The sequence below is a fragment of the Neoarius graeffei genome, chromosome 2 (genome assembly GCF_027579695.1).
Source record: "Neoarius graeffei isolate fNeoGra1 chromosome 2, fNeoGra1.pri, whole genome shotgun sequence".
Classification (NCBI taxonomy): Eukaryota; Metazoa; Chordata; class Actinopteri; order Siluriformes; family Ariidae; genus Neoarius; species Neoarius graeffei.
In genome coordinates this window covers 105,635,155-105,662,398 of record NC_083570.1, presented here as the reverse complement: position 1 = coordinate 105,662,398, position 27,244 = coordinate 105,635,155, and the positions used below count along the sequence as shown (strand labels likewise).

At 41.2% G+C, this 27,244-nt stretch overlaps 1 protein-coding gene across 2 annotated transcripts in view; it reads right to left on the bottom strand.

Moving 5' to 3' along the window:
• Positions 1 to 17,867, bottom strand: part of LOC132882088 (protein MTSS 1-like) — a 115,221-nt gene extending 97,354 nt beyond the window's left edge. For both annotated transcript variants that reach the window (XM_060915320.1, XM_060915321.1), the window contains exon 1: positions 17,477 to 17,867. In XM_060915320.1, coding sequence (XP_060771303.1) covers positions 17,477 to 17,548 — 72 coding nt within the window. In that variant the 5' untranslated portion in view covers positions 17,549 to 17,867. The remainder of the gene's footprint in view (positions 1 to 17,476) is intronic.
• Between the last annotated feature and the right edge of the window lie 9,377 nt (positions 17,868 to 27,244).

Sequence of the window (27,244 nt, the reverse complement as noted above, 5' to 3'; positions counted from 1 at the left end):
TTTTCCCGTTATTTTAAATTTAAGGGAAATTATTTCACCAAACACCACTAAATAAAAATAAAAACTCTCAAACAGTTTAAGCAAACCCTTGAAAAACACTTGGAAAAAAAATGTGTATGTGGTACAGACTCCAAACTTGTGGTCATTATCTCCAAACTTCTTAATATCTCGAACCTGTTTATTAATACGCATTTTGAAAAATTATTTATTTCAAGGCCTCCCCCACTGCTTTCTGTCGCTCTGACTACGTCACAGTCACTGTTGCGCTGATTGGCCTATACGCACAGAGACAGTTTGAAAGACAGCGGGTTGTTCCTACCCACACCCTTCGGAAATGTCTACGACCGAGACCAGACTAAATATTCACATTTAGTCTGGCTTGCCAGGCTAATTAATGTATACACATTTGAAATTTCACCTTAAAGTTCAGCATGCAAGTTAAACTGTTTTGTTCTAGATTACTGAGGTATATGATGGATTGAAAATCTACAGGGATCCCTTAATTATCTCTGATCAAGTAGCGTTAAAAATGTGCATGAAAATATGAACAGTGGTTTGCTCCATCTTACGCAATCCAATGAAGAGAATCGATCATCATGACCTCCTGTTGATCACAAAGGGATCTGAACCTAAGACCTGCCACCTTAAAAGAAGTCGCTGTATTACTATAACTGTAATGATTTAGAATGTGTCTGATGCAATTACCGTAATGTATGTATAACTAAGATGCACTGAAAAGTAAGGCAACTGCATATTATAAAGTTTAAATTTTGGCACTTTATTAAATGGACTAGATTAAGATTAAAACATATTTAAAGGAAAAGAAAAAACTTAATTCATACATTTAAGTTTGCAGAAAGATTATGTATTTATAAAAACTCATGAAGAGAATTTGTTAATAAGTGTCAAATGTAGCATAATTTCAAATAATAATGATAAGCGTTTTTGGCAGTGTGAGGTCACTGTGAGCCTTTAACAAAAGAATAATCCCGAGCCGCCTTTTGTTAAACGGATCCCAGTGACATCACACTGCCAAAAATTCTTATGATTATTATTTGAAATTATGCTATATTCGACACATTTGGACAACTTCACTTCGTGAGACTGTTTATAAGTACATAATCTTTCTGCAAACCCAAACTAATGAATGAGGTTTTCTCCTCCTTTAAAGCAGATTAATTCTCCTTGGCTTTTGCTTGGCCCAATGTTGGGCAGCCCTTTCATAGTCCGTCTCGCTGTCATCCATGCTGATGTGGATCAAACTGTCCAGCGAGTCTTCTCCTCGCTTATTAAAATCAGTCGGCTGTGTCCGTCTGGTGCGGGACAAAATCGGCAGCCAATGAGATCGCTTATAATGAATCGGAAAATTCCGGGATGCCTGATGTTTTCTTTCGATATTTTTATTGGATGGTTTGAACACGTGATCTTGACGTAGCCAACAGATTACAGTTTGTTTACATCATACCATGCGGACATATTACTATGACAGAATCAACACAAACATTGGAAAAAAAAGACCGCTTGTTTAACACAAATATCAATCAGTATGTAAATGGATCTTTTATTTGCTCTCCTACGTATCTAGTTACTTGTGGGTAGGAAATTTAACGTATCGGTATAAATCTAAGTGTATCGGATTTTAACTAAAGCGACTAAGCGTATCAGCAGGTAGAGCAAGCGTATCGGGCCTGATACGCTAAAACGCTTTGGGGAAAACCATGGTTATTATTATGTGCATTTTTTTTGTTCATAAAAGTCACTTTGTTCCAAAGTGACTTGGAATCTCGAACTCAAAATTTGAACTCTTCTGTAAGAATAGCTGTGTTGTTAATTACTAAATTTCTTATACAACCCCGATTCCAAAAAAGTTGGGACAAAGTACAAATTGTAAATAAAAACGGAATGCAATGATGTGGAAGTTTCAAAATTCCATATTTTATTCAGAATAGAACATAGATGACATATCAAATGTTTAAACTGAGAAAATGTATCATTTAAAGAGAAAAATTAGGTGATTTTAAATTTCATGACAACAACACATCTCAAAAAAGTTGGGACAAGGCCATGTTTCCCACTGTGAGACATCCCCTTTTCTCTTTACAACAGTCTGTAAACGTCTGGGGACTGAGGAGACAAGTTGCTCAAGTTTAGGGATAGGAATGTTAACCCATTCTTGTCTAATGTAGGATTCTAGTTGCTCAACTGTCTTAGGTCTTTTTTGTCATATCTTCCGTTTTATGATGCGCCAAATGTTTTCTATGGGTGAAAGATCTGGACTGCAGGCTGGCCAGTTCAGTACCCGGACCCTTCTTCTACACAGCCATGATGCTGTAATTGATGCAGTATGTGGTTTGGCATTGTCATGTTGGAAAATGCAAGGTCTTCCCTGAAAGAGACGTCGTCTGGATGGGAGCATATGTTGCTCTAGAACCTGGATATACCTTTCAGCATTGATGGTGTCTTTCCAGATGTGTAAGCTGCCCATGCTACACGCACTAATGCAACCCCATACCATCAGAGATACAGGCTTCTGAACTGAGCGCTGATAACAACTCGGGTCGTCCTTCTCCTCTTTAGTCCGAATGACACGGCGTCCCTGATTTCCATAAAGAACTTCAAATTTTGATTCGTCTGACCACAGAACAGTTTTCCACTTTGCCACAGTCCATTTTAAATGAGCCTTGGCCCAGAGAAGACGTCTGCACTTCTGGATCATGTTTAGATACTACGACTTCTTTGAACTATAGAGTTTTAGCTGGCAACGGCGGATGGCACGGTGAATTGTGTTCACAGATAATGTTCTCTGGAAATATTCCTGAGCCCATTTTGTGATTTCCAATACAGAAGCATGCCTGTATGTGATGCAGTGCCGTCTAAGGGCCCGAAGATCACGGGCACCCAGTATGGTTTTCCGGCCTTGACCCTTACGCACAGAGATTCTTCCAGATTCTCTGAATCTTTTGATGATATTATGCACTGGAGATGATATGTTCAAACTCTTTGCAATTTTACACTGTCGAACTCCTTTCTGATATTGCTCCACTATTTGTCGGCGCAGAATTAGGGGGATTGGTGATCCTCTTCCCATCTTTACTTCTGAGAGCCGCTGCCACTCCAAGATGCTCTTTTTATACCCAGTCATGTTAATGACCTATTGCCAATTGACCTAATGAGTTGCAATTTGGTCCTTCAGCTGTTCCTTTTTTTGTACCTTTAACTTTTCCAGCCTCTTATTGCCCCGTCCCAACTTTTTTGAGATGTGTTGCTGTCATGAAATTTCAAATGAGCCAAAATTTGGCATGAAATTTCAAAATGTCTCACTTTCGACATTTGATATGTTGTCTATGCTCTATTGTGAATACAATATCAGTTTTTGAGATTTGTAAATTATTGCATTCCATTTTTATTTACAATTTGTCCCAACTTTTTTGGAATCGGGGTTGTAAATTTATTAACATAGTATAAAAAAAAGTCATTGTTGACATGACTGGCATTATAGTACCTATATACTGTAGGAGTACCAGGAGGTTGTAACCAACTGGAACATCCTTGCCCCCCCCCCATACTTTTTTCTAGACATGGAACTGACCCGTGTATGCTACGGTTTTCTTAGGCAGACCTTTAAGCATGTTTTTCTTGAATTTTCTGACATTTTCTTGTAAAATAGATTCAATTTGTAGTGTAATTAGCAACCAAATGTCGAGTGCAATTTGGCCTTTGAAGATCCCTGGTGAAAAACCTCACAGGATCTTTGGAAACCTCACAGGAACTTTGTAGATCCTTGAAGATCTTGGAAAGAAAATTGTCGATCCTTGAAAATCTTGGCAAGAATATTAAAGATCCTTGAAGATCTTGAAAAAAAACAATTGAAGATCCTTGAAGATCTTGGCAAGAAGTTACAAGATCTTTGTAGATCCTTGAAGATTTTGAAAAGACCTTTGTAGATCCTTGAAGATCTTGGCAAGAATTTTAAAGATCCTTGAAGATCTTTTGAGGATCTTTGTTGAGATCCTCAACAGGATCCTCAAAGGCCCTCACAAAGAACTTTATAGATCCATGAAAGATTAAACAAAAAATGTGCCTGGAAATAGCTGAGAAGCCATCTAAGGCAGGCCCCAGACCTCCAGCCACATTATTCCCGTCATTCAGACAGGCTGAAATTTTGGACAGACAGAAAACATTTCAGACCTGTCTGTCCTGTGACAGCCTGCTTAAAATTCCTTATTTCCCACACTGTCATTAAATACAATTAATACACATTCTCATCAGGGCTTTGAACCGGTTCAAGGAACGAAAACGAAAACCGGGAACTTTTTCTATTTCACATGGAACAGAAACGAAACCAGAAACTTTATTATTTTTTATGTTCTGGAACAGAAATGCTTATTAAAAATAATGGTAACCGGTTAATACCGGTTTTTATTTCGTTCCTCAAAGTTTCCGTAGCCTACAAATAAAAAAGCCATTCTTCTCCTGCGCAAGTTTCTATGACCCGCTGGGGTTCACTTCCTGTGTGACGTTCGCTGACTGAATGGAGAGAGCGGAAAGGTGGACTGTTATCACGTCTCCATTACTGAGTGTCTGAGCAAAGAAGAGCCTGAACGTTGCAACCTCCCTATTGGCTGTTTGTAAAAATGTATCAATTGTTGCCCTTCCCACGGGAATCATCGCGGGCTCGAGAGACGAGACCTGACGAGTTAGTTCGTTGGTAGCAGAACAAAATGTCTGCACACAAATCGGGTTTTCAGAAAAGGAAAGAAAATAAACGGAGGGTCGAAAATACAAAAAAGGAGGCAGAAAATGCAAAACGAGTTTTAAGGTAGGACAAATGGTTACTTTTCTGAGGCAGCCCGCCGTGGCTGCCTGCAGGCTTATTTATTATAGCCCATTTAGTTAAAATAGTTGATATAAAATGTTTATAGTTATAGTTATGTGATGGTTGTCCTGATTTAGACTGGTGTTTTTTTTTGGGGGGGGTTGCGCGATGTTGCACCCGGGTCCAGATTAGGGCAGAACCGGCTCTGGCTACATTTCAGGTGTAGTTTGTTTTATGTATGTATGTACTTGCATAGATGTGTACTTGGTCTTCCAATATGGCGCCTAACAAAATCTCGCGGCGCAGTGACGTCATGCGGTAGCCCTCTATAGGGCCTGACTAGCCTTTGGTAACACACTAAACGAATTATCTTTCATGTTTGGCACTTTTTCTGTTTGTGTAGATGGGAAGACATACTGAGAATCCAAATCGCCAACATTTGAAATAATAATTGTTTTGAATTATTTCTTGTCTTATTTAATGAAGGTTGTAATAGTATTAGCCTACATTTGGCTTAAGCTGGATGAGACAGAGACATAACTTTATAGCCATTAGCTGACAGGGAACGTAATTAACCGTTCTGGGAACGAAATTTTTTTGTTCTAACCGGTTCGGGAACGTCTATTTAATGGTGGAACCCAAAACCGGAAACGTTAAAATTCCGTTTCTGTTCGGAACGAACCAATAGGAAAAAAATTCTGGTTCAAAGCCCTGATTCTCATTCATCGTTATAAATTAAGAACAAAATCTGTTACGGTGAAAGAAATACATTCAGATCCGTCTTGTTTGTTGTGAAATTTTGCAACTATTGAGGTGACAAAGTGACAGTCAACGCTACCAGAATTTCCTTTTTCATTTCCAGAACAGAGACATGAAGACTCAGAGCAGCCATTTTGACAAGAAGTTCATGCTCGGTGTCTGATGTTAAATGTTCATCTCTGATGTCCATTTCTAAATTAGTGAAGCTCATACTGCTTCCAAATTGGACAGCCGAGCACAGGAGTGTGCAAAATGCGGGCCAAAGTCGCAAAGCAGGCTCGTGGCACAGGGGGAGGGCGTGGTAATAAAATATAAAACCATCATAAAAACCGTGCGTGTTGAAAACTGCAGTAACTGATCCGGCAAATGCATCATGTTCCTTCAGGTTAAACACACAGATTACAGCATGAACAGACACGAGGAGCGTGAACACAGAGACGGTGGGATCATGGCGAATGGGATTAGTCCTGAAGCAGCAGTGGGACGAAGTGCAGATGATCTAAATAAGCCTCGACCACATGTGTGTGTCAAACTCGGTATCTCTCCAGGACACAGTGTCTTTAGAAGGCTTTCGGTGTTTAGAACTGTATTCTTTAGATTTGTCAGGATTACATCAATCATCTTGCTTGAAAATAAAGAACGTTTAGCAATAAACATCTCTATTTTCAATTGTCGTACTGGCAAAGTGTACGTCTTCGAAAACTGTAAAAATAAAAAAAAAAAGAAGAAAAATCTCACCGTATTGCATCTTATGATGATAAAAATACAGCAGGTTTCCATTGCAACAATACAAATCTGTTAAGTAATGAATAAAACACTTGGAATCATGCTGTTACGGGAAAATAATAAACCATTTAATGTTGTTGAACGTCTCCAAGACAAGTTAGTTCCTGTTATCACCGGCCACTTTAAAGTGCTGATGACATGTTTTTGACATCTTTGGCGATGTTTTATAACATAAAAAGTAATTCCCGATGATCCATATATTAATTCACGAAGGCGCCTATTTTACAAGTTATGATGATAAACGCGGCTATTTGGGCAAATTTGACGGGGCTGCAGCACCCAGGAGACGAAGGAGGAGGAGGAGCTATATGACGTCAGCGAAAGAACCTTCCTCCTAACTTACCAGTGTGTTGTTGGTGCGACAGGTGTTCAGTTTGTCATTATTAGTATTTTTATTAGACATTATTTTATATATATATATATATATATATATATATATATATATATATATATATATATATATATATATATATATTAGTTATTATGCCTTCGCGTTGTGTTGCCGGCTTTTGCTCCAAAACCCACAAGGATGAGGTAAGTTTATTCAAGTTTCCCAGAGATCCCGAGCTGCATGCGAAGTGGGTGAAGCAAGTCAGGTGCACTCGTGACAAGTGGGAGCCCTCACCAACATCCGTCCTGTGCTCTGAACACTTCGATTTGGATTGTTTTGACACCCTTCCCAGCTTAAAAGAATCTCTTGGGTGTTCAGTTCAGCACAAACGTGTGTTACTACCATCAGCAGTGCCTACACAGTGTTGCCAGATTGGGAGGTTTCCCACCCAGTTGGGTGGTTTCAAGTGCATTTTGGTGGGTTTTGAACATATTTTGGGCTGGAAAACGTCAGCAGAATCTGTTGCCAGATACTGCTGAAGTTTTCCAGCCCAAAATATGTTCAAAACCCACCAAAATGCACTTGAAACCGCCCAACTGGGCGGGAAACCTCCCAATCTGGCAACACTGCCAGTATTCCAGAGGGGGTCTACTAGTAGCTATGCTGGATCCAAAGACAGTCCTCCTGTCAGAATATGTGTTGTGAAATGACATAAGATAAAGGTACGTAGAGCTATAGATTCTACATGATAATCATAAATGTAATCATAAAGTCGGCGTGATATCAGTCATGTATTTGCTTGTGAAAGCTTGCGGCTTTAATGTAACTGCCGCCTAGCAACGAGAGGCAAAGGGTAAAGAGGGTAGGCTATCACAGATTCTATTCGGAAGAGATCAACACAATTCTAGACTCCCAGAAGAGGAAGAGCTAGCACTAGAGAGTTCACCGGCGTTTTCATGCGCCATTTCCATCGAGTAGAACCAGAGTAGAACAGCCAGTGAACCGCAGCGTGTTCTTCCGCTGACATCACAACATGGCCGCGAGCCACGGACCCAGTTTTCTTGCGCTGTGCAATTAAAAGTTGGATATTTGCGTAACAACAGCTTCTTTTCACGTAATTATAACAGAAATCTAACATGTTTGCCATGTTGTATAGTTTATTTAAGAAATTGCATAGAGTCATGTTCGTGTCATCAGCACTTTAATAGGAGCTTGTTCTTGATTCTAAGGTTCCTGTTCTTGGCTGCAGGAGTGGAACCCAATGTGTTCTTATGCTGTTGCATGCTGAGATGCTTTTCTGCTCACCACGGTTGTAAAGAGTTATTATATGAGTTACTATATCCTTCCTGGCAAAAAAAAAAAAAAAGCTTGAACCAATCTGGCCATTTTCCTCTGACCTCTCTTATCAACAAGGCGTTTGTTTCCACCCACAGAACTGTCACCCGCTCACTCGATGTTTTTTGTTTTTCGCACCATCCCATGTAAGGCCACTCATTTTATATTATCTGGTTGACGGATCCGCCGAAGTGCTGAGAAAAGTGCCGCTTGAAAAAAAATATTCAACTTTATTTATTTTTCCCCCGCCGATCTCTCAAAAGATGCCGATGTGAAAATAATTTTATTTAATCTAAATTAAACGTTAAATCACATCTTTATCATGACCATTTGATACCTCGCGATACAACTTGCCGTTTTTTCGGTCACTGTATTCGCGTCTCGCGTCTCGAGAGTTCCCAAAGTGCATTGCGAATGATGGTGGCGTCCAGGCAGCGTGTTCATGCCATATGAGAAGAATCGGATAACAAATCACAGTGACTTCGTTCGTGCAGGTTCGTTTAAATGGGGGACAAGCTGCATTTAAGCAGTCTGCCGAAGGAGAAAGTGTCGGCGAGTTTATTACGCGCGCGGCAGACTGTGCTCTGGCCGATATCCTGACCGTTAGAGTCGGCAACGATGGTCATCGAGCAGATTCGACACAAGCCGACCTACAGATGCCCATGACGGTTGTAGTGGACGAATTTGGCTACAAATTTTTTACAGCGGACATAAGGACCAATCCAGTTGCAACAGATAAAAAAGTGACAGTTGCCCATCAGCATTTGATGTCCTCATGAATGTCCAACGAAAGTACACATCCTTGCCCGCAAAAAGGTATGACGAATGGCTGAACTTAAATTAATATTTGTTTCATTAATATGAACACATCAATATTTCAACTGGAAACTTCTTTTGGTAGACTAGTACGTATATTTTGGGTTAATTAATTTCAACAATACAGCCAAAAATTTTAAGTGCATTATTATTATTTTTTTTTTTCCTCCGACACATTTTTTTTCATTTAAAAAAAATAATATTTTTTTCAATCTTGTAGCCTTGTTTTTTTTTCCTTATTTCGCCCTACATCACACAAATTTGACCTGAAAAATCCGTCAACCAGAAAATAAAAAATGAGTGGCCTAAACTCTAGAGACTGTTGTGTGTGAAAACCCCAGGAGATCAGCAGTTTCTGAAATACTCACACCAGTCCATGTGGCACCAAGTGAAAGTCAAACTTTGAGATCACAATTTTTCCCATTCTGATGTTTGAACATTGTGAACATTAGCTGAAGCTCTTGATTTGTAGCTGCATGATTTGATGCATTGTGCTGCTGTCAAGGGATCGGCTGATTAGATCACTGCATAAGACAGCAAGTGGACGTACGGTATGGGTGCTCCTAATAAACTGGCCAGCGAGTGTACTTTATAATAGCGATCATCAGTCTGTCCTTGTTTTTTATGCAGTTTACCAAAAAACGGGAAAGCGTAAACCTTTCCATGTTAGAAAAATGTTACAAAGTGCTGACACAGGAAATGCCTTCCATAAACATCTAACAGAAACAGAAGCATTGTCCCTCAGTGTGAATAAGTGTTTGAATGTGTGTATGGTGTCCTGTGATAGACTGGTGTCTCATCCAGGGTCCTGTCTCACGCCCAGTCTTCCAGGATCCACCATGACCCTGACTAGCTACCATATTTGTAGCTAAACTGATGGCATCACTGGTGAACCCAATGTGTCTCTACATGTTACTGATCAGACACGAATATCATATCAAAGCACTGTGGCTGCAGCGGTAGTGCACGATGGATTGGCTCAATATTATTATTCGTAATCTTGATCTTTGGAAAAAGCAAACAGATGGTAACATAATATCTTCATCAGTGTGTTTACTTTTTCCTGAATGTTCAACGTAACTGTGTTCATGACATGTTTGATAGCATCAATAAAAAAACTGTTTTGTTTGGAATTGGATGTGGGTTTCTTTTTTAAAAGATTCTTGTAGAGCTTGTCAAGAACATTAAAAGATCCTTGAAGATCTTGGCAAGAATTCTAAAGATCCTTGAAAACCTTGAAAAGAACGTTGAAGATCCTCATAGATCCTTGAAGAGCTTGGCAGGAAAATTGAAGACCCTTGAAGATCTTGGCAAGAAGTTAAAAGATCTTTGCAGATCCTTGAAGATCTTAGCAAGAATATTAAAGATCCTTGAAGACCTTGAAAAGAACTTTGAAGATTCTTGAAGATCTTGGCAAGAAAATTGAAGACTCTTGAAGATCTTGGCAAGAAGTTAAAAGATCTTTGCAGATCCTTGAAGATCTTGCCAAGGATATTAAAGATACCTGAAGACCTTGAAAGGAACTTTGAAGATCCTTGAAGATCTTGGCAAGAAGTTAAAAGATCTTTGCAGATCCTTGAAGAGCTTGGCAAGAACTTTAGAATTCTTGTCAAGATCTTCAAAGATCTTTGAAGACCTTGAAAAGAACTTTGAAGATCCTTGTAGATCCTTGAAGATCTTGGCAAGAAATTTAAAAAAAAAAAAATCTTTGTAGATCCTTGAAGATCTTGCCAATAATATTAAAGATCCCTGAAAACCTTGAAAGGAACTTTGAAGATCCTTGAAGATCTTGGCAAGAATTTTAAAGATTCTTGAAGAGCGTTTGAGGATCTTTGTTGAGATCCTCAAAGATCCTCACAAAGAACTTTACGGATCCTTGAAAATCCTTGAAAGATTTTCACCAGGGGAACTCACGCACTCGTTCACTACTCCCTACTCACTGTATAGGGAATTTCTATATAGAAGACTATATAGTGAGCTTAGTGGTAAAATGAAAAAACACTTCCTGACACTACTCTGCCGCGCTGTTATTTACGTCATTACTGTTGCACAATTAAAACGTGCCAGATCAGCCGGATGGTGGGTTTTCAAAATAATAAATACATGCATGCATTTTGGTGATAACGTGAACCTTCGTCCCAGTCTCAAACCTCTGGCTGACTCAAACAGGTTTTCCTCCAGAATTGCCCTGTATTTAGTGCCATCCATCTTTCCTTCAGTCCTGACCAGCTTTCCTGTCCCTGCAGACAAAAAAATATCCTCACAGCATGATGCTGCCACCACCATGCTTCACTGTAGGAATGGTGTTCTCAGGGTTTGCACCACACATGGCGTTTCCCATGATGGCCAAAAAGTTACATTTTAGTCTCATTTGACCAGAGAATCTTCTTCCATGTGTTTGGGGAGTCTGCCACATGCTGTTGGATAAATTCCATATGCGTTTTCTGAAGCAATGACTTTTTTCTGGCCACTCTTCCATAAAGCCCCACTCTATGGAGTGTACGGCTTAAAGTGGTCCTATAAACAGATACTCCCATCTCCGCTGTGGATCTTTGCAGCTTCTTCAGTGTTATCGTTGGTGTCTTTGTTGCATCTCTGCAAATCTCCTTGCCCGGTCTGCAAGTTTTGGTGGGCGGCCTTCTCTTGTCAGGTTTGTAGTGGTGCCATATTCTTTCCATTTTGCTACAATGGATTTAATGGAGCTTCGTGGGATATTTTTTATAACCCAACCCTGATCTATACTTCTCCACAACTTTGTCTCTGACCTGTTTGGAGGCTCCTTGGTTTTCATGTTGCTTGCTTAGTAGTGTTGCAGAGTTAGTGTCCTTCCAGAACATGACAGATCATGTGACACTTATGGTGATGATACACGGGGCAACTTTTTGGGCAATGTTGCCGAGCAATGTTGCTGGGCAATTGCGTTTTGACTCTTTTCTATTGAGATTGGGCAACATTGTTTCTTTCTGAATGGTTTTGATAATCTCTGGCAACTTTTTGAGATAAGCCAATCAGAACGCGAGTATCGAGTCATGTGACCTCCGGTGAGGTTCGGATCAGAAATTTCAAACAAATATGGCGGCCGCTCAGTGTCAGTGGAGTGAAGAGATGGAGAGACTCCTCATCTGTTTTTACGCCGGTAAGTTATTTTAATATTCTATATGGAGGAATTTACCTCACCAAAGCTCTAAAAAACAACAGACAGCTTGATTAAATGGTCACAGCAAAAATTAAGACATCGATTGACATGTTGTTGCCCATTGTTAGTTGCCCTGAAAAGTTGCCCTGTGTCTCACCTAGTTGCCCGTTGCCAGCAACATTGCTCGGCAACATTGCCCAAAAAGTTGCCCCGTGTATCATCACCATTAGATTGCACACAGGTGGCCTTTATTTCACTAATTATGTTACTTCTGAAGGTAACTGGTTGTACCAAAACTTTTTAGGGGCTTCATAGCAAAGGGGGTGAATACATATGCACACGTCAATTTTCAGTTTTTTTATTTTGAATTTTTTTTTTTTTCTCATTTCACTTCACCAACTTTGACTATTTTGTGCAGAGCCATTATATGAAATTCAGTTTAAAAAAAAATATTAAATTACAGGTTGTAATGTAACAAAACAGATAAAAAGCCAAGGGGGTGAATACTTTTGCAAGGCACTGTATGTGTGTTACTTACAGTGCTAAATTTAATTAACACTTACTGTAGAATAAGCACCTAGGCTTTAACTGTGCACTTGCAGTATTAAATACATAAATAGCTATAATACTGTATAAAGACTTACAGTTATGACTAAAAACCCACAGTGCATAAACACCCACAGTACTGTATAAAACCTACAGAGTTTACTAACCAGCCACAGGATTGAATATGCATTTTCAACATTAAATACATACCTACAGTGTTGACTAAACACCTACAGTATTGTATAAAAACCTAAAGTATAGGATAAAAATTTACAGTATTGAATGTGCATTTACAGTATTAAATACTTTCTTACAGTAAACATCTACAGTGTAGTTTAAGCATCTATAGTTTTGATTGTACAATTGTAGTATTAAATACCTTCCTACAGTGTTGAATAAATACCTACAGTTTGAATGTGCACTTACAATAAATACCTACAGTGTTGTAAAAGCACCTACGGTGATAATTGTGCACAGCATTAAATGCATGCCTACAGAGTTGAGTAAACACCTAGAGTACTGGATAAACACAGCACAGTGTAGAATAAACACCTACAGGGTGGTATACATAACCACAGTGTTGTATAAACACCTACAGCATAGTACAAATACCTACAGGTAGTATAAACACTTATAGTTGTAAGTTGCTCTGGATAAGGGCATCTGCTAAATGCCTGTGATGTAATGTAATGTACAGTATTGAATAATCACCCACAGGGTAGTATAAAAACCTACAGTGTTGTATAAACACCTAAAGGGTAGTATAAACACTTACAGAGTAGTATAAACACCTACAGTGTTAAATGAAGACCTACAAGGTAGTATAAAGACCTGCCATGTTGAACAAACAGTTACAGGGTAGTAAAAATACCTACAGTGTTGAATATGCTTCTATAGGGTTGTCAGAAAACCTACAGGCTAATATAAACACTTACAGGGCATTATAAACACCTACATTGTTGTTTAAACACTTCCAGTGTGGTATACACACAGTGTTGAATAAACACCTCCAGTGTAGAATAAACACCCACATTGTAGTATAAACAACCACAGGGTAGTATAAACACCTACCAGGTAGAATAAACACCTGTAGTTTTGAATAAACGCCTACAGGGTTACATAAACACCTACAATTCTGTACAAACACCTACATGGTAGTATAAACATCTACAAGTTAGTATAAACACCAACAGTTTTGAATAAACACCCACAGAGTAGCATAAACACCTACAGGACAGTATAAACACTCATAGGGTAGTATAAAACACCTACAGTGCTGTATAAACACCTTCAGGGTTGTCTAAACACCCACGGAGTAATATAAACATCAACAGTGCTGTATAAAACACCCACAGGGTAGCATAAAACACAGACAGGACAGTATAAACACCCACAGGGTAGTATAAACACCCACAGTGCTGTATAAAGACCTACAGGGTAGTATAAGCACCAACAGTGCTGTATAAACACCCACAGGGTATTATAAACACCCACAGGGTAGCATAAGCACCAACAGAACTGTATAAACACCCACAGGGTAGCATAAACACCCACAGTGCTGTATAAACACTTACAGGGTAGTAGAAGCACCAACAGTGCTGTATAAACACCTACAGGGTAGCATAAACACCCACAGTACTGTATAAAACACCTACAGGATAGTATAAGCACCAACAGTGCTGTATAAAGACCCACAGGGTAGCATAAACACTCACAGTGCTGTATAAACACCTACAGGGTAGTCTAAACACCTACAGGGTAGCATAAACACCCACAGTGCTGTACAAACTCCGACAGGGTAGTATAAGCACCAACAGTGCTGTATAAACACCCATAGGGTAGTATAAGCACCAACAGTGCTATATAAACACCCACAGAGTAGTCTAAACACCTACAGGGTAGTATAAGCACCCACAGTGCTGTATAAACACCCATAGGGTAGTATAAGCACCAACAGTGCTATATAAACACCCACAGGGTAGTCTAAACACCGACATGGTAGCATAAACACCTACAGGGTAGTATAAGCACCAACAGTGCTGTATATCTGTGAAGATACTCAGTCATCCAGGTACATAGTAATCTGTGGTTGGTAGAAGAGAGCAACTGGACTTGCTTGAAAAGTCCTGAAGACGTTTCGCCTCTCGTCCGAAAGGCATCCTCAGTTCTGTCTGTCTAATAGGGAGTATCCAGTATTTATCCTCTCATGGATCATCATAGAATCCCAATCAGAATGCTGAATCAGTTGCTCTCTTCTACCAACCACAGATTACTATGTACCTAGATGACTGAGTATCTTCACAGATATGTTTCTACGCACTTTGGGATGAGTTCCCTTCGACTGGTGCGGGAGTAGGAGAGGACTTCCAGAAAACTGGCAGACATCTTAGCCAGAGAGGATCGTTCATTTTTGTCAACCTGGAACGACCATCATTGAACAGAGGTGGGTGTCTATGACATCTATCAGCCACCTACAATGCAGCCATCAGCATTCTGATTCGGATTCTATGATGATCCATGAGAGGATAAATACTTGATACTCCCAATTAGACAGACAGAACCGAGGATGCCTTTCGGACGAGAGGCGAAACGTCTTCAAGACTTTTCAAGCAAGTCCAGTTGCTCTCTTCTACCAACCACAGACAACAGTGCTGTATAAACACCCACAGGGTAGTCTAAACACCTACAGGGTAGCATAAACACCGACATGGTAGAATAAACACCCACAGTGCTGTATAAACACCTACAGGGAAGGATTAACACCGACATGGTAGCAAACACCCACAGTGCTGTATAAACACCTACAGGGTAGTCTAAACACCCACAGGGTAGTATAAGCACCTACAGGGTAGCATAAACACCCACCATGCTGTATAAACACCTACAGGGTAGCGTAAACACCCACAGTGCTGTATAAACACCTACAGGGTAGCGTAAACACCCACAGTGCTGTATAAACACCTACAGGGTAGCATAAACACCAACATGGTTGCATAAACACCCACAGTGCTGCAGGGTAGCATAAACACCCACAGTGCTGTATAAACACCTACAGGGTAGCGTAAACACCCACAGTGCTGTATAAACACCTACAGGGTAGCATAAACACCAACATGGTTGCATAAACACCCACTGTGCTGTATAAACACCTACAGGGTAGCATAAACACCAACATGGTTGCATAAACACCCACTGTGCTGTATAAACACCTACAGGAAAGCATAAACACCGACATGGTAGCATAAACACCCACCATGCTGTATAAGCACCTACAGGGAAGCATAAACACTGACATGGTAGCATAAACACCCACCATGCTGTATAAACACCTACAGGGTAGTATAAGCACCTACAGGGTAGCATAAACACCCACAGTGCTGTATAAACACCTACAGGGAAGCATAAACACCGACATGGTAGCATAAACACCCACCATGCTGTATAAACACCTACAGGGAAGCATAAACACTGACATGGTAGCGTAAACACCCACAGTGCTGTATAAACACCTACAGGGCAGCATAAACACTGACATGGTCGCATAAACACCCACTGTGCTGTATAAACACCTACAGGGAAGCATAAACACCGACATGGTCGCATAAACACCCACAGTGCTGTATAAACACCCACAGGGTAGCATAAGCACCAACAGTGCTGTATAAACACCTACAGGGTAGCATAAGCACCAACAGTGCTGTATAAACACCTACAGGGTAGCATAAGCACCAACAGTGCTGTATAAACACCTACAGGGTAGCATAAACACCTATAGGGTAGCGTAAACACCCACAGTGCTGTATAAACACCTACAGGGTAGCGTAAACACCCACAGTGCTGTATAAACACCTACAGGGTAGCGTAAACACCCACAGTGCTGTATAAACACCTACAGGGTAGCGTAAACACCCACAGTGCTGTATAAACACCTACAGGGTAGCATAAGCACCAACAGTGCTGTATAAACACCTACAGGGTAGCATAAGCACCAACAGTGCTGTATAAACACCTACAGGGTAGCATAAACACCTATAGGGTAGCGTAAACACCCACAGTGCTGTATAAACACCTACAGGGTAGCGTAAACACCCACAGTGCTGTATAAACACCTACAGGGTAGCGTAAACACCCACAGTGCTGTATAAACACCTACAGGGTAGCGTAAACACCCACAGTGCTGTATAAACACCCACAGGGTAGCATAAGCACCAACAGTGCTGTATAAACACCTACAGGGTAGCATAAGCACCAACAGTGCTGTATAAACACCTACAGGGTAGCATAAGCACCAACAGTGCTGTATAAACACCTACAGGGTAGCATAAACACCTATAGGGTAGCGTAAACACCCACAGTGCTGTATAAACACCTACAGGGTAGCGTAAACACCCACAGTGCTGTATAAACACCTACAGGGTAGCGTAAACACCCACAGTGCTGTATAAACACCTACAGGGTAGCGTAAACACCCACAGTGCTGTATAAACACCTACAGGGTAGCATAAACACTGACATGGTCGCATAAACACCCACAGTGCTGTATAAACACCCACAGGGTAGCATAAGCACCAACAGTGCTGTATAAACACCTACAATCCTCGTCCCAGAATGACAGTGGTGTTGTAAATACCGAAGTGTCTAATGAACACCCACAGTGTTTTAATGAACATTTAATTTGTCTTCAGCAGGGCACACTGAACCGCTGTAGAGGTTAATGCCTCGGTGTAAATGAACCAGTGCGAGTGTTTGTTTCCTGCTGGACTGTAAGTGTTCATTTTCAGTCTGATTTAACACTGCACACACACACTCAGCCCTAAGGCCACAGCAGAGCAGCTGCCAGGCAACCCGCAGCATCTCCATCATCTGCCATCAACACCACACTGACAATAACACACCGCCATTCTGGAGATAACAGACAGGGTCGGTGACGTCACAGTCCCCGTTACCGTACCTTCATGTCGGTGATGACTGTTTGGAACAGTCCCCCGAGCGCGCTGCACTCCCTCTCCAGAACCGCCTCCATGTCCGAACCGGGTTGAGTCGATGCTCAGTCTGTGAAACGGCGCGCGTGCTGAGATTGCTGAGGGCGAATAAAACGGCTCTACGGCGAACGTGACGCCTTAGCGACGGTTGCCATGGCGAAAACGTAACCATGTTTCCCTCGGACGACTCATTTCGAAATCCCTGTCGCTTACACGGAAAGCAAACAAAACCGGAAACATGGCGAAATGACTGAAAAACAACAAACAAAACGGGAGCCGGTCAGTCACTGCACCTTTCCGGTCATCTTACACGGGCGCGAGCTGCCGAGCGACAGAGCGCGTGAGTGACAGCCACCGAAGCCACGCCTTCTCCACCTCTCAGTGGCCGTCCGTCACGACTCACTTTACTGAATCGATTCTTTCCGTGAATCACACGCCATTTGACTCATTGAATTAAAATCGATTTTAAATCGAGGTTCGAGTCGCTAAGTTTTACTTCTTCATGGAGACAGGATCGCTTCTTCGATTCGAGTGTGTCCAGCTCCGGGAGTTCTGATTTATTTTATTCGCAACCACTCCGAGGGATTCGATTCATTTGAGTCAACAAGTGAGTCATTCGTATAGGTTTCATATTTATTTATTTATTTATTTATTTTATTTATTTTATTTATTTGCACATGATAAAAGAGATTTACAAGAAAACATAAATGGAACAAAAACAGAAAACGTGCTGGGGGAAGAAAAAAGCACAATGGCTTGTTCTAAGTCTTCCCCCGTTTAAATTAACAAGCAATTAATACAAATGTAACAAATTAGAGAATAACCATATTAACAATAGTAAATAATGACAAATAATAACAAAGATAATAATAATATAATAATTGGTAACAAAAGTATACATTAAACTGTAACTGGTATCATAACTGAAATAAATATAAACAATGTCAATTGCAGATAACAAAATATAAATTAATGAGTGAAAATAAGAAACGAATAAAATGGATCTATACATAAAGTAAAAAAAAAAGTATAATTGATTGATTTTGAATGGTGAATAAATATTGTACTAATAACAGAAGCCTGGTGTATAGTGCAGTGTAATATTTTACAATTTGATCCAAGACTGACAGTGTTTATTCCCACTTTTGCAAGGTGACAATCCGTTTTATTCCTCCCAGGTAGCTTGGATATATGTGAAAATAAGGATAATTTATTCATAATCCATGTTTACTGCTAACAGCATGCAGTATAAACACACTGACATATTCAGTCCTTTACAAGTCAAGCATGAGGGGAAAAATTACAAATAAAACCAGGATATGAATAATTAACAAGGAATGAACGAATAAACAAACATGAGCTCACGAAATGCAGTTTGAAGAGAGCTAAAAACTCTAATATTATCTCTTAAAAGAGACAAAAAAAATGATTATCTTATAATATAAATAGGTAGGATTTGTAAATAACTAAACAGCGCCATCTAGTGTTTACGAATATAACCATTAGTTTATCCAAGTGTATCTCAGAGAATTAGAATGCCGGGAAAAGTTCAATATTTTCCATCAGTTATTGAAGAAAGTAAGAATTTAATATATTCTAGACTAATTACAAGGTGGCACGGTGATGTAGTGGTTAGCACGGTCGCCTCATAGCAAAAAGGTTCCGGGTTCGAGCCCTGCGGCCGGCGAGGGCCTTTCTGTGTGGAGTTTGCATGTTCTCCCTGTGTCTGCGTGGGTTTTCTCCGGGTGCTCTGGTTTCCCCCAAAAGACAGTTAGGTTGACATGGGGCGTTCTTGGGCTGAGGTGCCCTTGAGCAAGGTACCTGACCCCTGACTGCTCCCCGGGCGCTCTGGTGTGGCTGCCCACTGCTCTGGGTGTGCGTGTGTTCACTGCTTCAGATGGGTTAAATGCAGAGGATGAATTTCACTGTGCTTGAAGTGTGCATGTGACAAGTAAAGGTTTCTTCGATATTTCAAACATCCATTTTTTTCGTTTCCGGTTGAGAGTACGTTGTGCGCATTCTGGCTGCCGCTTCTCGCCGGAGCTTTTTTTAAATTTTATTTTCTCTCCTTTTTTTTCTTTTTTCTGTGTTTGATGTTTGTTTGAGTGTTTTTGTCCGCCGGTTGTGGTGTAGCTCCGGACCCAGTTTTGGGCGTCGGTTCCCTCCAGGCCTTGGTTCGCCGTGGGTGATGCCTGTGCTCCCAGCTATGGACTGCAGTGAGCTCGTTGCTCATTTTAACATTATGGTTGTCCAGCGCTCTGTGCTTTAATGCTTGGCGTGATGTTCCGAGCGATGTTGCTCGGTGGCGTCGTGGCGGCTGTGCAGGCGGTTTGGGACATACCAGCGCTCTGCGTAGCGGTGCTTCTGTGCTTGCTTTGTGGTGTTCGAGCGATGTTGCTGGCGGCGTCACGGCAGCTGTGCTGGAGATGTGGGACTTGTTTTTGTGCGCCTTTTGGTGGGACTGTGGCCGCTACACCATTGGAATGATATCCGGACCTCTATTTGGTGGACTTTTTTCTTTTCTTTTTTCTGCCTATTATTGTAAAGCGACCTTGGGTTTTGAGAAAGGTGCTATATAAATTGAACATATTATTATTATTATTATTATTATTATTATTATCCATTATCTGTAGCCGCTTTATCCTGTGCAGGGTTGCAGGCAAGCTGGTGCCTATCCCAGCTGACTATGGGCGACAGGTGGGGTACACCCTGGACAAGTTGCCGGGTTATCGCAGGGCTGACACATAGAGACAAACAACCATTCACATTCACAGCGCCCGGAGGAAACCCATGCAGACACGAGGAGAACATGCAAACATGCAGACAGAAAGGCCCTCGCCAGCCACTGGGCTCGAACCCAGGACCTTTTTGCTGTGAGGTGACAGTGCTAACCACTATACCACCATGCCACCGTATTTCAAACAGTTTTCTATTTAAATTTTGATAATTGTAGTCTACAACGGGGCGGCACGGTGGTGTAGTGGTTAGTGCTGTCGCCTCACAGCAAGAAGGTCCGGGTTCGAGCCCCGTAGCCGGCGAGGGCCTTTCTGTGTGGAGTTTGCATGTTCTCCCCGTGTCCGTGTGGGTTTCCTCCGGGTGCTCCGGTTTCCCCCACAGTCCAAAGACATGCAGGTTAGGTTAACTGGTGACTCTAAATTGACTGTGGGTGTGAATGTGAGTGTGAATGGTTGTCTGTGTCTATGTGTCAGCCCTGTGATGACCTGGCGACTTGTCCAGGGTGTACCCTGCCTTTCGCCTGTAGTCAGCTGGGATAGGCTCCAGCTTGCCTGCAACCCTGTAGAACAGGATAAAGCGGCTAGAGATAATGAGATGAATAGTCTACAATGCAAGTAAAAAAAAAAATCTCAAAATGAGAATATTTAATTTCAAGTTTGAGTAAAACAGTATAAATAATGTGTGTATCTCGGTCTAGTTCAGTCCACACAACCACAATCATGGGGAAGACTGCTGACTTGACAGTTGTCCAGAAGATGATCAGAATCAGAAAAAGCTTTGTTGCCAAGTCATTGTTGCAACTACAAGGAATTTGGCTTGGAGTTAAGGTGCTCAATAAATAAATGCAAAATAAAGACAGTCTATTCTAAGATGTTAAGAAATAAGAACTAAATAAACAAGATAAAAAACAAGATAAAATAAACAACTGTGCAGGTAAACAAATGTGCAAATTAGGTAAACAATAAGATAAAGTAAACAAATGTGCAAATCAGGTAAACAGCTGGGGGGGCAGAATAAATGGGGTCACTGGTCTTTTTTATTGAGGTGGGGGGCAGAGTGGGTCAGGTATCTGATACTGATGGGGGGCAGAGTAAGTGGGGGTCACTGGTCATGTTTATGAGGCCAGCAGCGGATAGGAAAGAAACTGTTTCTGTGGCGTGAGGTTTTGGTTTTGATGGACCGCAGCCTCCTGCCAGAGGGGAGTGTCTCAAAGAGTTTATGTCCGGGGTCAGAGGGATCAGCCGCAATCTTTCCTGTCCACCTCAGTGTCCTGGAGGTGAACAGGTCCTCAAGTGAAGGAAGGCTGCAGCCGATCACCTTCTCTGCCAAGCGAATGATACCCTGCAGTCTACCCTTGTCCCTGGCAGTGGCAGCAGCATACCAGATGGTGATGGAGGAGGTGAGGATGGACTCAATGATGGCTGTGTAGAAGTGCACCATCATCGTCTTTGGCAGGTTGAACTTCTTTAACTGCCGCAGGAAGTACATCCTCTGCTGTGCTTTCGAGATGAGGGAGCTGATGTTCAGTTTCCACTTCAGGTCCTGGGTGATTATGGTGCCCAGGAAGTGAAAGGACTCCACAGTGTCTACTGGTGAGCCACTCAGGGTGATGGGGAGAGGAGGGGCTGGGTTCTTCCTGAAGTCCACAATCATTTCCACTGTTTTTGCAGCATTTAGCTTCAGGTTGTTTTGGCTGCACCAGGTCACCAGATGGTCAATCTCCCACCTGTAGGTGGACTTGTCCTCACCAGAGATGAGTCCAGTGAGGGTGGTGTCATCCACGAATTTCAGGAGCTTGATGGACTGGTGGGTGGAGGTGCAGCTGTTTGTATACAGGGAGAAGAGCACAGGAGAAAGAACGCAGCCTTGGGGGAATCCGGTGCTGATTGTTTGAGTGTTGGATACATGCTTCCCTAATCTAACTTGCTGCTTCCTGTCAGTCAGGAAGTCAGTGATCCACTTGCAGGTGGGGTCAGGCACATTTAGTTGCAATAGTTTGTCCTGTAGTAGAGCTGGAATGATGGTACTGAACGCAGAGCTGAAGTCCACACGCAGGATCCTGGCATAGGTTCCTGGGGAATCCAGGTGCTGGAAGATAAAGTGGAGGGCCATGTTGACGGCGGCGTCCACAGACCTGTTGGCTCTGTAGGCGAACTGCAGGGGGTCCAGAAGGGGGTCTGTGATGTCTTTGAGGTGAGAGAGAACAAGGTGCTCAAAGGACTTCATCACCAAGGAGGTGAGGGCGATGGGTCTGTAGTCATTTAGTCCTGTGGTTCTTGCTTTTTTGGGGATGGGTATGATGGTGGAGGACTTGAAACAGGCTGGCACATGCCATGTCTCCAGTGAGGTGTTGAAAATGTCTGTGAACACTGGAGACAACTGGTCGGTGCAGTTTCTCAGGGTGGATGGAAAGACAGGGTCAGGTCCTCCACAAGGAGGGTAAGCCACAGAAGGTCATTGCTGAAAAGGCTGGCTGGAAAAGGTGCACAAGCAACAGGAATGACTGCAGCACCTTGAGAGGATTGTCAAGAAAAGTTGATACAAGAACTTGGGAACGCTTCACAAGGAGTGGACTGAGACTGGTGTCAGTACATCAGGAGCCACCACACACAGACATCTTCAGGAAAGGGGCTACAATTGTCGCATTCCTAATCCACTCCCGAACCAGAGACAACATCAGAAGTGTCTTACCTGGGCTAAGGAGAGAAAGAATTGGACCGTTGCTCAGTGGCCCAAAGTCCTCTTTTCAGATGAAAGTAAATTTTGCATTTCATTTGGAAATCAAGGTCCTCAAATCTGGAGGAAGAGTGAAGAGGCACAGAATCCAAGGTGTTTGAAGTCCAGTGTGAAGTTTCTGCAGGCTGTGATGATTTAGGGTAATATATGCCATCTGCTGGTGTTTGTCCACTGTGTTTTATCAAGTCCAAAGTTAATGCAGTGTCTACCAGGAGATTTTACAGCACTTCATGTTTCCATCTGCTGACAAGTTTTATGGAGATGCCAATTTCCTTTTCCAGCAGGACTGAGCACCTGTCCACAGTGCCAAAACTACTACCAAATGGTTTGCTGACCATGATATTACTGTGCTTGATTGGCCAGCCAACTCACCTAACCTGAACCCCAGAGAGAATCTATGCAGTATTGTCAAGAGGAAGATGAGAAGCACACGACCCCAAAATACAGACGAGTTGAAGGCCACTATCAAAGCAACCTGGGCTTCAATAACACCTCAGCAGTGTCACAGACTGATCACCTCCATGCCACACCGCATTGATACAGTAATTCATGGTAAAGGAGCCCCAACCAAGTACTGAGTGTATAAATGAACAGACTTTTCAGAAGTTGGACATTTCTGTATTGTAAATCCTTTTTTGATTGATCTTAGGAAATGTTCTAGTACATTGAGAGACTGGATTTCTGATTTTCATGAGCTATAAGCCATAATCAAAATGAAAACAAAAAATACTTGAAATATTTCACCTTACGTGTAATGAATATAGAATATATGAAAGTTTACTTTTTTGAATTAAATTACACAATATTCTTATTCTTTGCACTAATAATAGGTTTATAGTTTAGTTTTTTTTTTCTCGAACTGGTCTCAGATTTTGCCTAAAAAACAGAAGACAACTTGATTATAAAACACATTTACACTGTAATTTCAATCATATAAGAATAATTAAATATGAAGGTGAAAATATCAGTTGCTCCAACTGCAGCTAACACGAGCCAGTACACCAAATAGCATCTATAATAGTGGATGTAGATTATTTGATACTCAAATTAATATACTATAGACTCCATTAATGGCTAAATTATTTTTTTCCCGACCTCCTGTTACTGTGCTCTATCCTTAATCGAAGTTTTTACGTCATGCTCATTGTCATTATTTCATCAATTTTTAAGTAACCACTAGATGACAGTATTGCAGTACATAAGATTTACTATATAATAAAATTGGATATATAATGTTTTATACAAAGTTTATGGATTCAAGTCAGATTACATAATTACATTTTTTAAATGTCTTTAAAAATGTCTCTTGGATGGTTCATTATGATAAGACAGATGTTTGTTGTTACCAGAGCACTAATTTTATTATTATTATTATTATTATTATTATTATTATTATTATTATTATTATTATTATTATTATTAATGTTCTCATCACTTCTGTTTCAGGAAAAAAAATATTTTTGCTCTTTTGAGGAGAGCTGCAACAGACAAAGTATTTCCTGGATATATTTGTACATATACAAATAAAATTAGCCTTTTGTTTGGCGATGTGTTTTAAATAGTAGCCAGTGCCGCAGTGAATAAAACGCTTGGGGTTGAGCTGTTATCAGAAAATAATCAACAATGGTTTGCTGTGATCGCACAGAGTTACTGTTACTACCCTGAAGTAACACTGAAGTGTTTTATTTTTCTTTTCATACAGCAATTTGTCAATGATTACATGTATTTATTAATGAAATAGGCATTTTTCAAATCTATTTATAGTTGCATTTACATTATAACCACGATAAACACTCATCACGTCATCAGACGCTATTGGTTTTTCACTCTATTGGTCAGTAAGACAAAAAAAAAATATATATGCAGCTTGTTATTTGTAAAAAAAAACCCTGCAGTGAAGACTTTCCTTTGGTGGAAAATGTAAAATAATTTTATTTATTCTATCCACATTCACTGGATATGAGCAATCGCGTGCTCTGATTGGCTACTCTACTACTAGGATATCAACTCATATACCGTGAGTAGAGAAAAATAAAATGGCGGAGTGTGTTGCTGAACCAACTGAGGATGAAATAAAAACTACGCGAAAACCCCCAAAAATACAAAAAAGCAATAAAATATGGAATAAAGTATTTGATGGTAAGAACGTATCTTTTTTTTATTTTTCAAGAATTATTATGATTATTATGCTTGCATTTTTCACAAATTGCTCCTGTCGTTTCACCGGTTTGTTTACATTCTAAGCGAAAATGATTTTGTCGGACGTTTTGTATAAAGTTTTTATTTATCAAATTTGCTAAAAATAAAACTAAAAATGCTCTGTTTCTCAAAATCCAGTGAATGTGGATAGAATAAAACAGTTATTCCACTCAATCTCGTCGTACATGGCTTATAGCTATCAGCTCACATACAACTCGATTTCGTCAAAAAACGGTTATTTATGACTGTGAAAAAGCACTGACACTGGAGACTCCTGCCATAAATGTTAACTCATCATCTCGTAACACAAAATGTCCCCATACCAACACACTTCTCCACACTTTTTAAAAATCTGTTTATATGGAGCATCGATCATCCAGAACATAAATACTTAAACATTTGCCTTGCATGGTGTAGTGGTTAGTGCTGTCGCCTCACAGCAAGAAGGCCCGGGTTCGAGCCCCGTGGCCGGCGAGGGCCTTTCTGTGTGGAGTTTGCATGTTCTCCCCGTGTCTGCGTGGGTTTCCTCCAGGTGCTCCGGTTTCCCCCACAGTCCAAAGACATGCAGGTTAGGTTAACTGGTGACTCTAAATTGACTGTAGGTGTGAATGTGAGTGTGAATGGTTGTCTGTGTCTATGTGTCAGCCCTGTGATGACCTGGCGACTTGTCCAGGGTGTACCCCGCCTTTCGCCCGTAGTCAGCTGGGATAGGCTCCAGCTTGCCTGCGACCCTGTAGAACAGGATAAAGCGGCTACAGATAATGAGATGAGATGAGATTTGCCTTGCAGTTGGAACTACTGTTAGAACCGCTGATCCAGAAAATTAATCAACACCTTCTGACTCTACAAAAGTTCAGAATAAAGGTGCCCCAGGTCCGGACATTATTCAGAAACTCGTGATAGCTGGATTTAATAGCAGGCCTGGTGGGACAAACACAAGCCTCCACTCATTCTGTGCACTTTGTGACACTAACGCTCACTTTCCCGCTCTGTTCTGTGTACAGAGGAGGGGTAATATGCAGTCCGGTCTCTTGGAGTGATACGGAGATGAGCTTCTAATGACAGGCAAATGCATGATCATTACACAGGCTGCTGGAGCACTGCTATTACACACACACACGTTTCTTCACAGCTCTACAACAGGCACCAATTTTTCCACCCCATTTCCATTTACACTGAACCACCAATCAACTCGATTCAGTTCTTACACCTGCTTGCTCTCTCTCTCTCTCTCTCTCCATTCCTCAGTGTGATGTCCATCACACAGACTTCCTGGGGTCGAGGACACAGTAAGGTTTGCTGTGTATATCTATAAACATGAACAAAACTTCACCATGTACAATACCAGTCAAAAGTTTGTGCACCCCTACTCAACTCATTCATAGTTTTGTTTTTTTTTTTTTTTTCTTTTTCTGTATTGTGACTATTTTCAACATTGTAGAACAATACTGAAGACACCAAAACTATGAAATAACATCTGGAACATATATGGAATTATGTGGTAAACAAAAAAAGTGTTAAAAAAAACCCCAACAAAATATTTGGCATTTCAGATTCTTCAGCATATCCAGTGTTTACTTTGATGACGCTTTGCACACTATTGGCATTATCTTAACCAGCTTCATGAGGTAGTCACCTGGAATAATTTTGTATTAACACGGTGAATTAGCACGGTGGTGTAGTGGTTAGCGCTGTCGCCTCACAGCAAGAAGGTCCGGGTTCGAGCCCCGCAGCCGACAAGGGCCTTTCTGTGCGGAGTTTGCATGTTCTCCCCGTGTCTGCGTGGGTTTCCTCCGGGTGCTCTGGTTTCCCCCACAGTCCAAAGACATGCAGGTTAGGTTAACTGGTGACTCTAAATTGACCGTAGGTGTGAATGTGAGTGTGAATGGTTGTCTGTGTCTATGTGTCAGCCCTGTGATGACCTGGCGACTTGTCCAGGGTGTACCCCGCCTTTCGCCCATAGTCAGCTGGGATAGGCTCCAGCTTGCCTGCGACCCTGTAGAACAGGATAAAGCGGCTAGAGATAATGAGATGAGACGAGATGGTTTTCTGAAAACACTTCATTA